The sequence below is a fragment of the Haliotis cracherodii genome, unplaced genomic scaffold (assembly GCF_022045235.1).
Source record: "Haliotis cracherodii isolate W230 unplaced genomic scaffold, xgHalCrac1.p SCAF_4, whole genome shotgun sequence".
NCBI lineage: Eukaryota > Metazoa > Mollusca > Gastropoda > Lepetellida > Haliotidae > Haliotis > Haliotis cracherodii.
In genome coordinates, this window is record NW_027266297.1 from 46,235,138 (window position 1) to 46,253,927 (window position 18,790).

General features: G+C 39.2%; 1 protein-coding gene across 1 annotated transcript in view; it reads left to right on the top strand.

Moving 5' to 3' along the window:
• The window catches only part of LOC139478673 (ceramide kinase-like), a 36,345-nt gene that overhangs the window by 11,580 nt on the left and 5,975 nt on the right, over positions 1 to 18,790 (top strand). Inside the window, exons 2-4 of the mRNA XM_071261238.1 lie at positions 13,002 to 13,229; positions 13,724 to 13,846; positions 14,188 to 14,251. Coding sequence (XP_071117339.1) covers positions 13,002 to 13,229; positions 13,724 to 13,846; positions 14,188 to 14,251 — 415 coding nt within the window. The remainder of the gene's footprint in view (positions 1 to 13,001; positions 13,230 to 13,723; positions 13,847 to 14,187; positions 14,252 to 18,790) is intronic.

Genomic DNA, 18,790 nt, shown 5'->3' on the forward strand with positions numbered 1-18,790 from the left:
CCTTGTTTCTTTAACCAATCTTTGGCTACATTTTTAGATAATTTAGCCGCGGTGGCCAATTTTTTTATTGCTCCTATACCTTTCCAATATCCTCGTGGGCTATAGTAAATCTTATTCATTATTAATTAATATTGATGTTTCTTTTAATATGACTTATGACTATCGTTAAATCATATAATCATTTACACATAAAAAATTCCCTCTGTAGTGGTGGTATAGGTATATAAATCCGGCTCCAGTGGAGTTGCGGCAGAACCCCCATTACCTATAAAAAATTATATCATAGAAGCATTGATTGACTCCAGGTGGTGGTGAGACAATTTAATTTCATGACTATCGTTGAATCTCATCATCATTTCCACATAAAAAATCCATCTGTAGTAGCAGTATAGGTATATAAATCTTGCTCCATTGGAGTTTCGGCAGAACCCCCATTACCTATACTACTCAAGTAGTATGCGTAAGTACTTTTTATTGGCGGTAAATCCTGAAAACCGAAATTTGTGGTAATTATCAGTATCAGCAAATTATTGAACTGCAGGTAAAACTATCAAATGTGTTTGTGACCTGATTAGAACGGCAGTGGTCAGTTGTATTATTATGGAGTTATCTGTCCTGTTTGTATTCATGAACATGGCAGACGTAATCGCTAGAGAAGTTTGTGGATGGGACAGGTGGGTGCCCTTGTAAGAATGACAAGATGGCATTTCGAGGCCTTTTTGATCTGACAAGTTTCCTATCTACTAAAAAGTCTTTGGCTATCTACCTTGTTATGTGGCAGTGGTAGTTTTGTTACAGGAAGTAGTGTTGATTGTAACAGCTCGTGCTTAATGAGATTGTGGCAGGAACCACCCCTAGTTGTGGTTGTTTACAGTCCAAAGTGCGTCCCAGCGCTTGACAGCTTCATTCCCCGGGGTCCGGAATAGGCTCCACTGCACCAGCCTTCAATGCAGATGGAATCTTCTGGCAGCTTTGATTGGATGGTTTTGTGTAATATGTTTTACGTTTTTGAAATGTACATCCACCCCGTAATAACAAATGACCATGGTTTTATTATATTTAGTGCTGTCTTTTTCAACTTATGGTGCAAGCGACAACATATATTTTCAAGCAAGTGACATTTGGTGCGGTACTGGGGGTGGTGTGTTTAGCTTCCTCTACTCGGGAAAAGGAACTGGCTAGACTTGTTTTTATTTCTGCTCTAAGGCCAAACTGTACACATACGTACAGGAAACAGCTGTTGAATGCTAAGCTATTTTTAAAAAAAATATATAACATTACTATAGAAGTCTATGGGAAAACATTTAGGCTAGATTAGTCACTACTCTTCAAGAAAAAAGAATTGACAGTTTGTTCTTGTATTTTAGAAAGGTGACAACACATTTGCCAAAAGAAAATTGGGCAAAGTTATTGCAAAGTGTATCAAAAGGCAAAGCCCAAGATATCTTTACTGCACTTGCATGAGGAGGTGAAAAAGACTATATTGAAAGCTTTAGTTGTTACCTGAGGCAAAACTTTAGGCAGTCAAAGAAAAGGAACGATGATACTTATGTGGACCATATTGCGATAAGGAGATATTGTTAGGTGATGTCAGATATTTCATGCTCTAAGAACTCAGATACCTCAGTTGGTTCGAAACACGATTGAGGTTTGTTGTGAGACTTTAGATGCAGATGGTGTCGGCAGGTGAGGTCAGGTGATGATTTCCGATTGTTGATTACTCAAGGTCAGAAATCACCTCATCCCACGCCTTTAGTAACTGTCAAGTCCAGTCTATTTCCAATGCCGATACCACTGATATGGAAGGAGCATGTTTGAGGTGTTCAACTATCAAAAGGCGAAACTTGGCTTGGGATAATTTGGTACCGGTCGATAGTAAAGCTTTTAAAAGATGAGGGTTATACATATTTTGTTTTTTGTTAAATGTTAGTTGTCGAATTGTTTTTTGTGAGTGAAACTGACCGAGGTATGTGTCTGATGTAACGGTACATCAATCAATGGGGAAGTAACCATTGCTGAGAGTGAGAAGGGCTTTGCTTAGAGACGCTCATGTCAGGTAGGTCACGAGTTAGTCATAATTAATCATTCATCCGTGGGTAGGGCAATTAAAATTTATCTATTTTCATTTACATAGTAATTTTACGGAAACCGTTAATACAAGCACATGGGCAAGTTACAGATGATGTGGATATCTATAAATAGATTGTCACCAGTTACAACAACACGTACGTTTTATTGTCTCACATGCACTAAGTTAAACCAACAATCTGAAAGGCATAGAGTTAGTGTTTTGTAATTAATATAAATAAAGTAATAGTTAATAAAAAACAAAGCAACACATCAGTTCTCCTCTCTGCTACGTTGTTCGTATTTTTAAATTATAAATTAATCATAAAAAGCTATAATATTATATTTGGGCATCTGGAACATGTGTCCACCATGTCACCATAGATGTATCTCGACCTGCCCAGAGGCTGATAAGTCCAACTCAGCAGCAAAAGTCAATATAATTTACCTCTTCAAACGTTATAACATTTGTATGCAATACTGAAATAACACCGAATTTAAGGAAATTATAACTTAAAATATCCCAATGTTGAACAAATAGCCTGTTTTGGACACTTAGCTTGGATTCTAGATACAAATCCTTGGTCACACTTCCAGAATATTGGAATTAATGAACTGCCAGTATTAAGGAATGTGACAAAAGTGGCAAACATTGAGAGGATCCAAGATAAAGTCAGCATCTGCGGTTGCCATGGTTATGGGTAAACAAATGTATTCATCTTCCAGGAAACCTGTGATGGCAAAATAATCTGCTGTACGTCCAATCAATTAATTTTCATTGAAATATAATGCAACAGATATGAAAATTAAATAATTATTTTTATTTGAAAGGATTTTTACTGTTAACTACTAAACATGTAAATTAGGTACAAAGAATATCTCTGAAGTTAAAAGCTTTTATCAATAGCTTTCACATAATGACTGTTACTGATTAAGAAGCAATAACTGTTTTATTGCATTAGAGAACACATACCTAACAGGAATAACACTAAATAATACCTATTTCATTTTACAAATCAGAGAAAAAACTATGTTATGTGAGGTGACAAGTATTATTTACAAATGAAATTTAATGTACTTAAATGGAATTCTCGGGTAGCTGAGACCTGGAATTAATTAGATATTTAAAAATACATGTTTGTGAAAATAACTCAACAAAAAGTGGAATAATGATTAATTACTTGATTAGACTATAATGTATATCATTTACTGTACCGTGTTTACTTAAGGAATATGTGTTCTTAAAGAGAGTCTTGCTATTATTTCCAATAAATAATAATTAATTAAAATGACTTATAAAGGGTTTTTTTCAGTGTTATTTCACTAATATGAATATCAATAAGCCCCCAATAACAGTGAATAACTCTTGTTGTAAACAATTCAAGACAAATAATTTTCTCATAACTAAGAAATAAACTTTTATTTCAATATATCAAATTAGCCTCTTTCTAATCTTGAAGGGGGTGTTTCCTTTCACACTTTCAGGAATATGATCAGGAATAATTCATTTTTTGGGCCTTGCCTCTTCATAGAAATGCTGAAATATTGAGAACTTATATAAGAAACATGAAACTTCTAGTTTAGAACTTGTTATCCATAATGTCGTATGTTTCTTAGGTAATCATCAACTCCTAAAATGCCAATCAAACAGTTGGAGAACCTAAATGACTTAAACTGAAAGATTTTGCGAAAACGAAAACCATTGATAATGACGATATGTCCATGTTTTTTTAAAGAAATATGACTGATCTAGTAATCTGCAATATTAGGCCTGTTGGAATTTTTGGGAATTTGAAGCTAAAACATATCTATAAATCTGTTACAAAATTAACAAATTCTAAGGGAGTAGATGAGGCGGAATGGGGTTTAATGTCGCGTCCAGGTGCGTGCGCTTGCGTTTGTGTATGTGTGGCTGCTTGTACTCGTCTGGACTTTATAGTTGCGTCCACTGAGCTAGCATGCCTCAGCTTAACACGAATGCCCCACTCAGACACAGCATGCTGACTCTGAGCCAACCATCACTGCAAACACGAAAACGTCGTTTTTTTCCGTATATGGTCATTGGACGAAAAAACGACGTTATTTGGACGCTTTCAAACCATCGTTTTTCCGTCCAAATAACGTCGTTTTTTAACATCGGAATTTACTGGGAGAGAACGATATCATCAAGCTCCTCCCTTTCTTGATTGGCATTGTATTCCTACTTCTCAGAGTTCATTGGTCAGTTCTCGTGTGTTAGATTATAGGCCCGAGCTTGACGCTGTACTCGAAGTGCTTAGCGGAAGTACTGAAATCAATCGTGCTGCGCATTCGGATTGCTTAATGCCTTGTCCAAATTTTCCGTTCTGTGCATGCGCGATTTCGCGTATTGTTTCCACTACATGTCACCACTATTTGACAGTGATTCATAAACACAGTCTCGTGATGAGTTCGGAATCGTACAATCTCGCTTTAATTTATGGCACGTACTTCATCGGCACGTATTTCCCATTAACAAATACAATGATAACGGTAATAGTTTTAGTCAAAATAATTAGGAAAGCGCAATGCTCAGGAACGTATGAGTATAGGAAAAGGATTTATACTTTCGAAAATTATATAATCGTAAAATACGCAAAAGAATATCAACCGGCTTTTAAAACTTATTTTTGTAGAAGGTGATCTTGGTGTTGATTGCCAGATAGTATAGGCATATACATTTTCCCGATATTGCTTATTTTAATGTTTATTAATAGTTTTAAGGTTCGTCCGCCTAATTGACGGGATTCCACTTTCTCATTTGTACATGACACTTAAACAGTGTTCTGTTACTGTAAACGGATTAGTTTCAAATTCCAAACTGGTGATATCTATTCAGACTAATGTTTAGTCTCTAAAACTGTATAGTTTTGAAAGAAACAAGTAACTCCATTTAAATTGAAGAGGAGCCCCAGTTATATGGGAGATTTCGAGATGAACCTACTCTATGGATATCTAAGCTGCCACCCGAACCGACCCAAACGGGACCCGAAAGCTTATTGTATGCTATATAGTCACATGGAAGTGCACTAGAATTATACATTGTATTCCGGACGATTGTGTTCTTTCATCTACTTTTAAATGTTGCCTATACACTAATCTGGACGTACTACTCATTGTTCTATTTATGTCATCCTATTATATATATATAATCAGATATACATTAACGCATGTTACCATTCTAAAGTCATACTCTCATATAACCATATATTATTCATAGTATCAAAGTTTATTCAACCACATCAAGAACAGCAATTTAAACTACTGAAACACCCAAACACAAGGCTGTTATCAAGCGCTGGTGCAGACTTGATGCATCGTTAAAAAACTGTATCGTGATGTCATCAAAAATTATACAATTTCTTGCAACATTTATAATACGAGATAGTAAGCCTAACGCTTACTCACCGGTGGAACGTAGACAATATCGCTTATACAGATATCACGTATTTGAATGTTAATACTAAAGACAACACTCATTATTTTTGCAGTGACGATATAACGCTTATACACGTTTATTGGTGACTTTCATCAGTTTTGCTATTAAATTTAATAACTTTGTTTTCACATATACAAGTAGCAAAACCCGACTAGCCTGTCATACATACTTATGGGGCAGTTTTCAATCTTGTACTGACTTACTCTGGTGTTCCTGAGGGGAGGTTATTGGCTTGGGTGTTACACCCCGTTTTTTCTGGTAATCCTATTATTACTTCATTTTTATCTAATGACACCCTGTTCTCTGAATCACGGCTCCGTGACTATCCATAACAATTAAGATGAACATTCAGATCAAGTACATGAATGAGTTTGTTTTGACGCCACAGTCAATCAAAGACTAATGCTGTGCGGTTTGATTACACACTTCTACCAGGTCGAACATCGTGGATCTTTTTCTACCTGAAGAGAATCATAGTTCATTTGCTAATCTATCTATTGCCTACGAAAACCGTCCCGCTCAAGATGACCTTACCTGTTGTTAAATCCATCATCTATACCCCCGTTCTCACCCACCCACCCCCCACCCACCCCCACCCACCCCCACCCACACACGCACGCACGCACACACACACAACGGACGCTACCACAGAATGTTCGTCCAACTCTGCAGGGGGCATTCTCAGTAGCCTCAAATGGGCTGAAATGTGCGTGTCAAGGACAGCTGATGTCCGATGCTGAAGACCCGTGTTCACAGCTGATCGACTTGGTATTTTTCTGCACTGACAGAAACTGGATATACTGACACACAGCTGCTATAGATATTTTACTAACCCCTGATCAAATAGATGCCCTTCGTTCATCTCTGTGTGGAGTACCGTATATACCTGTGAGTGTGATAACGATACCGGTGGCGATGCTGCTGCTGCTGATGATGATGATGATGAAGATGATGGTGATGGTGATGATATGCTGATATCCTTGCATTTTACAGTGGTGATAAATATTATCTGTTATTGCAGGCTCTGTGGCTCTGTGACAACACGTACAAAAGAAAGTCTTCGTACAGGATATGCAATGGGCTTATCATGGCATATCACAGGCTTTTACGGATTGAGAACCGGCCTCGCGATATCTAATCCGCTGTCCTCGCATAGATATTAACATATCTTCGAGATCTGTCTGAATGAATGGCGTGACAACATTCAAGAAGTACGTTAACGGTTATGTGAAATATTAGAATGATTCCACCACAGAAGCCAAATCTTAAAGTTGTTCGATTCTTCGGTAGCATTATAAATAAATGTTGTTTACGAAAGGTTCCTGAATACATTAATCGAGATTACGCTATCCGCATGGATGACCTATTCCTGCATAGATATATCTAGATCGGTGACGCTAAGCCGGTGACCCGTACCCAGATCCGGACATACCAGTGAAACAGGCACTCACTCACTCACTCACTCACAATGTATCAATCTATCAATCTATCAATCAAACAATCAATCAAAATGGAAATCGAGGGACGGGTGCTTGACTCATGGTATCGTTGCTAGTGGTACCAGTTACCGGTTTGGGCTAGACGAAGCATGACATTGCGTACCAGGCCAGCAGTTAGACGTATCAACGTATAATCGTAAATTCTCCTCGGCGTAATATATATCTTGCACGTGTACGTAAACAGAATGTGTTTAGTAACTTGAGCAGGAAGCAGAAGTGCACGAAGGGATGGTATTTCAGATGACAAATGAAAGAAGACAGAAAGATTGTGACCCAAATTTAGTGACTGGTGGCCGTGTCGCACACGCGAATTTTTATTAAATGTATCCTCGAGAGTCAGTAAGAAACTAGAAATAACTGCCTTTGTTCTGTAAATCTCACCAAGTTTCTGCTTCCGCCTCTTCCTTTGTGGAATGAGGTTTCACATTTGTAAAATGATCTCTGTTATCTGTCTGTACCATCAACTTAACTGCCCTCACCCCCTGCAGTTTTCCCGTCCCATATTGCCAAGCAGGTGACCCACAAGGAGGAATACGGCCCTCCCTCAGTCCAGACTCATGAGTTATACTGTGCCTACCACAATAAGTTGTGAATACGTAGCCTTGCTGTGATCAAACATTTTGCAACAATTTGGCAAACTTTGTTATGTAAAGAGCACATATAATTCAGTTGTATTTCATCTTAACATATCAGTTGAATCCCACTTGACCTTTGAAGATCCGGTTAAGAATAGATTTACAGCAACCCATGCTTGCCGTTATAGGCGACTATGCTTGTCGTAAGAGGCGACTAAAGGGATCGGGTGGTCAGGCTCGCTGACTTGCTTGCATGTCATTGTATCTCAATTGCGTGGATCGGTGGTCGTGATATCAATCACTGGATTGTCTGCTCCAGACTCGATTATTTACAGACAACCGTCATATAACTGGAATATTGCTACGTGCGGCGTTACACAAAGAACAACAAAAACGGAAAAAACGGATCCTACTTATTTTGTGGATACCATAACAATAAATCAAACCAATAGATCGTTTGAGCTAGCTAAATATTTTAAAAAAATGGTCGATAGTCATATTTCCCTCTGTTGATCCCACGTGAAATGTTCTTCATGAATACTGTAAATCATAAAATTAACGCAATAATAAGTCAGCACATTAATGCGAGTATAGAAGAACCCTGGCCTCAAATGCGTCATGACATTTGTGAGAGTAGCCTTGCAAAAATCACTGTAGTCTCACAATTTAATAATGTAGTATTGGCTGATAGATGTTCGACCGAATAATATCATTTGTTCAATCAACTGTTCATCTAATTTCCATTAATGTATGGTACATCGATAATATGTTCATGGGTTTCTTCTCTGAACGTATAGTGTTGAGGACTACTTCAGTTGAGGATAAGTAACATAAATAATGATGATATTATTTTGATATTATTGTCATTATTATTCCTTTAGATCATTAAAAAGAGTTATTATGTTTCACATTAAAGATAGAGAAAGAGGTATGGATATTGTGGAGATTATTTTTTAGCATCGACATTATTAACATAATTCTTAAAGATATTACTTTTTGTTTATGGTCTAATGCCGCACTCAGCAACTTAAGGATATTACAATATACATTTAGGTTCAGTTGTATTATTAATTTTGTTTTATTTTGCAAATGTTACAGAGACCTGATAAAGTAATATAAAAATGTATAGTCGCTATTCTTAAAAGTAAGCATATGTTAGATTTATCAACCGGAAATATTGCACACCAAAGGATAATTATATATCATGACACTATTCTATGTCGAAGTCAACTATATTTGTGTTTGCTATTGTTACATGATTTATCTGGCTTTGCCGCGGTGGTACGTAATGTTGATATCTCATATAAGAAATAAACGAGTCGTGGTCGTTGTTTATCGTACAATAAACAACTCCCACTCGCGGTTTGTTTCTTAATTACAGTTACACTGACATTATATCACATGTTTATCAGTTGACAAAAACGACATAAGCCGTTCCATCATCACAAGAAACCCTTGCCAAAAGTAGCGCCAACTGCACGATTCCGACAACACCAGGAACATTCAATCAATCAGTTTAATTCGGTAATAAGGCCTCAGGCCCACGTACATATATATACAAATTAGTTTCACATCAAGTGCTGCATGAAATAATATTTACAGGTAAGAAGAACGAAGACAGATAGCATTTTTAACATAATTGGCTAAGTTCTCAAGGCGGTTTACATCAGAAGAGTTTAACATTCTAACCAGTGTGTCTTTACGTTTATTACCAGTAATGAAGTCTAAATATGGGAAATATTTTGAGCGAATATCTTCATAAATAGGGCAAACAAGAATGAAATGAATTTCATTTTCAACTGCCCTTAACTTGCACAATGGACAAAACCGGAGTGTCTTATCGATGCCATCCCTCCTTCCTGTGTTATGTATAATTCCCAGTTCTCCAATACGTAAAAGGGTTAGCATACGTCGCTTTTCTTTTGATAATACATTTAATAGATACGGTTCAAGTGATAATGATGTCTTAAATAATGAATACAGTTCTAATTTCGAGCATCCAGACAATTCAGAATACCATGTTTGTGCATGACAGTCCTTAACCCTCAGTATAAACTCACTTATAAAATATTCAGGATCACCAGCACCTTGAAATTCCCACACATGTCCGAAGCCATGAGAATATAACATATTCTTAACAGCAGAAACCCATGTATTCCTACCAACGGCATCAAACCTAACTAACATATCGTAAACCCGTTTTGGTAATCTCTCTTGAGACATATTAAGAAGCTTAAACCAGTATCTTAAACATCTGGTGTAAGAATCAATATAAATACCATATCGACCACACTCTCCGAGCACTGCAACATTTGTAGATTTGGAACCGATACACACCAGGAACATGCTTGTTTCATTATTCACCTTTTAAAATGATGACACTGGGTGCTCGCAAAAAGGCGAGCTCATCCCGATCCATTAGTGGCACCCGCTACAAACACATGCAAAGGCAAGCCAATTGTTCACCCGAAAAGGCACGGAAACACACGATACAAGTCAAAATAGAGAATTGCATCAGACATCATTTTGGTCATTGATACGTCAAACCTGGAAATGCCAGCTACACGTCCAACACAAAGACCAAGCCAGGACCCGAATCCTTTAAACCCGTCATACAGACCCCGAAACAAATATGTCCAATACAGCCCAAAATCTGGCAAAATGAAGAAAGTCTCTTGGCTCCTTTTTGTTATATTTTATAACTATTGTTTAACAACTGTAAAATATGTTCATTTAAGAGATTAGATGTTATTCTAGCATCAGATCTGAGGTACGTTCACTGTATCAGCGTTGACATAAAAACGATTTTTACATATATAAATACATACAGAAGAAATGCTTAGCATTTATCTTTTAAGGAAGAATGTGGGACTTGCTTAATACATATGTATGTGGACATATATGTATGTACATTTGGATGAATATAGATATACTTCCTTATAGATAGTGATCGTAGATGATTGTAGGACGTGCACGAAGAAAATGGAATATTTATGTGAGTAATCGGGTAAATACCACGTTTAGCAATATTCAGCCATGTTGCGATATTGGTTTCCAACATACAAGACGGACCATGAAATTATGACTTGAATTTGGACCTGGCTTTCTGGTGTGATGTAACACCCCATAATCTAATGTAGAAAAAGAGCTAAAAGCACGAATAAAGATCACGAGATGAAACTTTTGTATACATCTGGGCATATATACTATTCCAAAAAAGAGACGCATAAGTGTTTCTGAATTTAAAAAAAATCCTCTGATCAATGAATATGTCAACTGAATCGATAAAATATGTTATAAATCTGTTTAAAGGAGATTTCTATGCAAATATGTATTTTGCGCAAAGGATATTGTAGATAGACGCTTATATGCGCATATAACCTATTCACCAGTGCTGTAATATCTAATTCATTTGTCTTTTGATACATATAGATAGGAACATGGAGAGTCAAAATGGCCGACACGATAAAGGTGACGGGATATATGTCCGAAGTTGTTAGTTAACCTTTGGCTATTTCAAGCCTTTGTCGTCACTGATCAGTTGGCCGATCGTTGAAAGGTGATTGTAAAGATGTGTCAAATAGATACTAAGGTAAATTCATAGATTGCTGTAGATTGTCACTACGATAGTTTGAATGTTTTTTTCGTTGTTTTTTTCTCTGGGATGGGTTGTAGAGAGGGTATCCTTAAACGGTCATACAACCACGCTTCTGTATGAATTCGTACCAGGGAATTCCAAGGGTTTTCCCCAGGAATGTGGAAGTAGTCAGTGTTTACGCCATTTCAAGAATACAGTCACGTGAAGAACGTCATGTGACCGACCTCCGTCCTAGCCGTATATCTTGTAAACTTCACATTAAAAAAATAGTTATTATTATAACCAAATGAAACACAACCCATTATCCGATAGGGGTAACTGTTCAAAGCCGAGGGATATGTTACCACAATAACATTGTTTGGTTTGACTTCTTGGCGCGTGCCTGAATTCCATTAACATGTTACATATCCTAAAACTGGCTTATCAGCAAATCTCGCTGCACTGCGCGCGACAGATACTAGAGCAAGGCATGCCAGAAATACGAAACCTAAAGCTGCCGAAGGGAAGCCTTAGGAATCACGTGCGTCGGGGGACCAGAGCTATCTGATTGGCCGTTAACAGTTGTACAAGGCGGAGCAAAAAGCATCGTTTTTCCGTCCATTTTACGCTTGAAAAACTCGACCCTTTTCTGCACACTTTCTAGACGCTCACCAATTAATCAATTTTAATGAATTTTTAGTCGTTTTTCCGTCCAATGACCATAAACGGAAAAAACGACGTTTTCGTGTTTGCAGTGGCCAGTCCTTGTATTAGCCACTTAATGCCGAACACCAGGCAGGGTAACAACAGGTATCTTTTAACGTCTTTTGGTATGACGCGGACGTTCTACCACTAAGACCACGGAGGCGGTCCGAGCAGACAAAATTTACCACTAGATTGCACTTTAATATAAATAATATAAAAGATCTGTACTGGCCGAAATCAGATGACTGTCATATTTGTTTACAGAATGTCATGGCTGTCTCGAGTGTCTCATTTCAGCAATATGTCAGAAAAACAAATAAAAATGATTTTGTAGCTACACGCATTATCCTGGTTTATAACATGTGCAAAATGTTTACTCGTATTGAATATGCATTTGTACAAGAGTGAGAAAATTCGTGCAAATTCTCAACTTTGAGCAGAAGTAGGTCTCGTGGAAGAAACTGACATTCAACTGATCGTGAGACTTACAACACGCTTTCATCCGCCTCAAACATTTCCCCCGACTGTATGGGGTTGAGTAAAGGTAGAATCTAATCCCAGCTATATGTAATGTATATCGCGAGTGAGAATAGCACAAACCGGAAGAACTTGTTCACAGGCATCGTTTGACCCCGGAAGTAAGTCTGACAAATCCGCAAAACGCACCCGGTCTTCTGATTGGCTCAAACTGATGTATGCGCCAGTTTTGATTAACAGGCTGGATCGGTCTATTACAGACATGATTTGTTTGTTTGTATGTTGTTTAACGCCGCACTCAGCAATATTTCAGCAATATGGCGGCGGTCTGTAAATGATCGAGCTTGGATCAGACAATACAGTGATTAACATCATGAGCATCGATCCACGCCATTGAAATCGATGACATGCATCAACCAAGTCAGCGAACCTAACCACCCGATCCCGTTAGTCGCCTCTTACGACAAACATTGTCGCCTTTTACGATATGAAAGGGTTGCTGAAGACCTATTCTATTCCGGATCTTCACGGGTCTCATGACATGCCAGGATACTAACAAAGACAAGTGAATCATTCCAAAGACAGTGAAATGCGTTAAAACTTTTCTCAAATGAAGTTTTATAGTTGTTAATATTTTCTTTTAGACTGTCGTGTCGAATGGGATGACGTGATCACTGCCTACCTGGGCGGGGTGTCCCGGGGGCCGGGCGTGAAGGCGAGGGTAGGGGTGGCGCCACAGGAGGACAGATTCACCCTGCACTACATCGAACATAAGAAGAACAACATCCTCAGACACAAACACGTTACGTTTATAGGACATGCGGGACAACAGAAGGAATGGATAGTTTGTGTAGCTGATAAAACTGGACATGGTGAGTACAGGCGGGGCATCAGAAGGAATGGTTAGACAGTGTGTCTGATAAAACTGGACATGGTGAGTACGGGCGGGACAACAGACGGAATGGCTAGACAGTGTAGTTGATAAAACTGGACATGGTGAGTACATGCGGGACAACAGCCGGAATGGCTAGACAGTGTAGTTGATAAAACTGGACATGGTGAGTACAGGCGGGACAACAGCCGGAATAGCTAGACAGTGTAGCTGATAAAACTGGACATGGTGAGTACGGGCGGGACAACAGTAGGAATGGCTAGACAGTGTAGTTGATAAAAATGGACATGGTGAATACAGGCGGGACAACAGAAGGAATGACTTCAATTTGTTCTTAGGAGGTTGGAAACTCTTGACATGTTCTGAAAATGTTTGGTTACTACTTTCAGAGAAACAAATTGTATCTCTTGAACCGCTGACTGAAAATGTTGTTTTTTTCTAAAACATGTCAGGCTACATTTCTTATTCTCTCAGGTCGCCCTAAATGTCTGCTGACTCTGGTCAACCCAATCGGGGGACAGAAGAAAGGAGCCAAGCTGTATGAGACTATTGTAGGACCACTGTTTGCACTGGCGGGGATTGACGCGAAGCTTATAAGTAGGTGTTACTTAGTGAAAGTAAGGTCAACTGTTGGTCCATGGACATGTTAGTCCAGTAAGTCAACGTAGTACCCGTGCAGTATGCAGGTAGTCAAGCAGTTGCAAGCGGACAATGGGAGGACACACTGGGAATGCCCACCTCAGCGGTGATAGTACAACGGAATACAGGAAGGGAACACGTTTGGGCATTGGTACAAATTAGTGTTTAAAATTGGAACATGTTTCAATAAGTGTCATGGAGTGTTTAGAGTAGGCGTTAATGATACGTTTCCCTCATTAACGATGAACATCTGAAATACATGAACAAGATATAAACATGAAATACTGTTTACATTTCAGTCACAGAGAGATTCCGTCACGCAGAAGAGATCGCTAAAACATATGACTTCACTGATGTGGACGGGTAACTGCGAGTCAGATTACTTAAGAAATAAATTTGGTCTTTCCCGCATATTCTCACACGTTTCACGTCGATTGTCTGTACCTGTTCTCCCAATACCGATTGTCATATCTCGCCTACCTTTGGGTGCGATCGCGCGGTCATTGCGTTCATCTGCGCTGTCCAGCTACATCTATGGGTAATAACTCACTGGACACTTCCCTCTCAAACATATCGTTGTCATATTTACGTCATCAAGTTGCGACCGCATGTTCGAATCTCCAGAAATTACGTCATGATAGAACGATGTTTTATCGTGAAATACACCACGCTTCGCTCTTCATTGTTCTTTGCGATTTCACACAGCACATGCTATTGTAGTAAAAACATTAGTGCCAAAATAAACAATAATGTATACATATCTAAAAAACCTTCCAGTAAGTAGGGGTATTATTTTTGACCACCATTTAACGTTTTTACCACATATAAAATATTTGAAAAATAAATGCCTGAAGGCCCTTGACCTCCTGAAAGTTGTTTCAAATTCCAAGTGGGGAGGGGATCAGAAAACCCTACTCCAATTATACAGAGCACTAATTCGCTCTAAACTGGATTATGGCTCCATCGTCTATGGTGGAGCCTGCAAAAGCAACCTTAAACTTTTGGATACTATCCATCATCAAGGTCTAAGACTATGTCTTGGATCTTTCCGAACTTCTCCTATTCACAGTCTGTACGTTGAAGCTGATGAGCCATCTCTTAAACAACGCCGCATTAAATTATCCTTACAGTATGTCTCTAAATTACGCTCTAATAATTCGAATCCAGCATATGACTGTGTTTTTAACCCCCTCTATGAAAATCTCTATCAAAAAAAATCATCGGTTCTCCCCCCACTTGGAATACGACTTCAATCTGATATTTCAGCTGCTCAAATTAATCTTGACGATATAGCCCCCACGCAGCTTTTGTCTTCTCCACCTTGGCAGTTAGTAAAGCCAGAGGTGGATCTGACATTAACTAACTTAAAGAAATCGGAAACTAATCCACTTATTTATCAACAAAAATATAATGAATTAAGAAACACATATAATACTTACAAATCTATATTTACAGATGGATCCAAGGATAGTGGCGCTGTTGCCAGCGCCACTGTCATTGGATCCAGGATTATCTCCTCCAGATTAACCGATACTAGTTCCATTTTCACAGCAGAGGCAAATGCCATTTTAACAGCTTTACAATATATCAGTAAACAGTCAAAATATAAGAAATTTATCATATTTTCCGATTCTCTTTCTTGCCTGCAGGCTATCCATAACGTAGCATGTCAACATCCACTTTTAATCAAAATCATTGAATTATTTAATGAACTTGCTACTGGCCAATATGACATCGTCTTTTGTTGGTTGCCCAGTCATGTGGGCATCAAAGGCAACTCAATGGCTGATGCTGCTGCTAAAGCAGCACTCAACAAATCTGTGACACCACTTCTTATCCCATACACTGATTTTAAACCTGTAATCAGATCTTATATTTGTGATCTTATGCAAAAGAAGTGGGACTCCCAAGTCGGTATCAATAAATTACATGCAATTAAACCAAATATTGGTTACACCTACTTGGGCTGTCAGTCCAGATTTGAAGAGGTCATTATGCGACGATGTCGTATTGGCCATAGCAGGTATACACACGAATATCTTTTAAAAGGTGAGGATCCTCCATTTTGCATCCCTTGTGATGAGAGAATCACCGTCAAGCATGTCCTGCTTGATTGTGTTGATTTTTCCATCACAAGGGATAAATATTTCAATGTTTCAACCTTAAAGGCTCTTTTTAATATCAGTGTTCATTTAATTATTGCCTTTTTAAAAGAAATTGAATTGTTGCATAAATTTTGATTGATATGTTTCGTATATTGTATAATTTTTATAATTGGTAAAATAAATTTGATAACTGAGATTGTTAGTGGCTGTATCCTCGAAGGGGGTTGAAGTAGTGTAAAATTATTGTCCCCCTGAGAGGATCTGTAAGACCACGTCTTTCAAAGTATATTTATTTTGACCACATTTTTAATAGTAGTATATCTGTTCGTTTACCTTTGGCTAAATTTGTCATAATCGCCAATAGCTGAAGGGATGATGTAAATCCGGCTGGGGTCCATGCAGGTAGCAAAAGTACTGTAAGTCCCCATGGACCCTAGCATGGTGGTCTACCTTCAGTTGCTGGCGATCTATAGCCCGTTTTTATATTGTCATGTTTTGTATAGTGCTATTGATTTTATGATTAAATACTAGTTTTACATTTATTTCTGTGATATATCTAGTTATTTTACTGTCCCTCGTTGACAGGTTTTTACATAAGCTTCAATCTATGTATTATACTTCACCATTGCTAGTCACGATATGGCTGAAATATTGCCGATGTGACTTAAAACTTAACTCACTCACTCACTCCAGTAAGTAGGTGAACCTAACCTGGCGCATGCGTGGTAACTATTTTACACAAAAGGGAAAACTGGCAGAACCTGCGATTTATTATAACCCACGTGTCTCAATCTAAAATACATGCGGTGATTGGCAACACGTGAATATCGGTATGCATTCCATTATAGTTGTAACAAATAACATTGTTAAAAGTTTCAACGTCATTATCAAAAAAGCGACATAGTCCTTCCAAATCCGATCCCACATGATGTAAGTTTTCTGTTTGAGAACTTTAGTCTCGGCCTGGCGTCTGGGGTTTCTGACATCCATGGCACGCTTCGGTGATGTTGCTGGTCTATTTACATGTTCATTCCAGTCTAACAAGGCCATATTCTTCCAAAAACGTTAAACATCGTCACACAAGTTATTTGTTTTGTTGGAATACTGCAACAGTAAATTGATGAAAACCTCAACGAAAAGCGTGTCTATAAAGCAGACATCGAATCGGGAAATTTAGAAATATGTAACCCTTAGCGGGTAGTGGTGGCACGTTGTTCTGTGTACAGCGCACTGGTCACAAATATGTAACCCATAGCGGGTAGTGGTGGCACGTTGTCCTGTGTACAGCGCACAGGTCACAAATATGTAACCCATAGCGGGTAGTGGTGGCACGTTGTCCTGTGTACAGCGCTCAGGTCACAAATATGTAACCCATAGCGGGTAGTAGTGGCACGTTGTCCTGTGTACAGCGCTCAGGTCACAAATATGTAACCCATAGCGGGTAGTAGTGGCACGTTGTCCTGTGTACAGCGCTCAGGTCACAAATATGTAACCCATAGCGGGTAGTGGTGGCACGTTGTCCTGTGTACAGCGCTCAGGTCACAAATATGTAACCCATAGCGGTTAGTAGTGGCACGTTGTCCTGTGTACAGCGCTCAGGTCACAAATATGTAACCCATAGCGGGTAGTGGTGGCACGTTGTCCTGTGTACAGCGCTCAGGTCACAAATATGTAACCCATAGCGGTTAGTAGTGGCACGTTGTCCTGTGTACAGCGCACAGGTCACAAATATGTAACCCATAGCGGTTAGTAGTGGCACGTTGTCCTGTGTACAGCGCTCAGGTCACAAATATGTAACCCATAGCGGTTAGTAGTGGCACGTTGTCCTGTGTACAGCGCTCAGGTCACAAATATGTAACCCATAGCGGGTAGTGGTGGCACGTTGTCCTGTGTACAGCGCTCAGGTCACAAATATGTAACCCATAGCGGTTAGTAGTGGCACGTTGTCCTGTGTACAGCGCTCAGGTCACAAATATGTAACCCATAGCGGGTAGTGGTGGCAAGTTGTCCTGTGTACAGCGCTCAGGTCACAAATATGTAACCCATAGCGGTTAGTAGTGGCACGTTGTCCTGTGTACAGCGCTCAGGTCACAAATATGTAACCCATAGCGGGTAGTGGTGGCACGTTGTCCTGTGTACAGCGCTCAGGTCACAAATATGTAACCCTTAGCGGGTAGTGGTGGCACGTTGTCCTGTGTACAGCGCTCAGGTCACAAATATGTAACCCATAGCGGTTAGAAGTGGCACGTTGTCCTGTGTACAGCGCTCAGGTCACAAATATGTAACCCTTAGCGGGTAGTGGTGGCACGTTGTCCTGTGTACAGCGCTCAGGTCACAAATATGTAACCCTTAGCGGGTAGTGGTGGCACCTGGTCCTGTGTACGGTCTCGGAGAGTACTTGCATGGGTGACCGCGTTCAGCAGCTTGACTTCTGAGAGTTTCTAGGGCTTCGGTCCTCCCCAACACTGAAGAACATGTTCCACATGTGGCAAGTGACTTTGTTCGAAGTTTGCCTCTGTTCACCCAGCAGTGAGTGGATACCCGGTAGAATGAGATGGTAATGTGGCTGTGAACCGTCTAGCGCCCCGCGGGCAGATTGACTTGTATACTCCTCAGGGAGATGAGAATCAAAATCAAGTGCACACGGATCCATTGACCGGGGTTAAAATAGTGTAGCGCTATAAGTATCCAGTTGGTGGTTAGAATCTGGCACATTATAAATACACTTTTTAATGTAAAATGTCTTGGTAATTGATGAACAATACATAAGATTGTAACAAACTTTTCCCACGGTAAA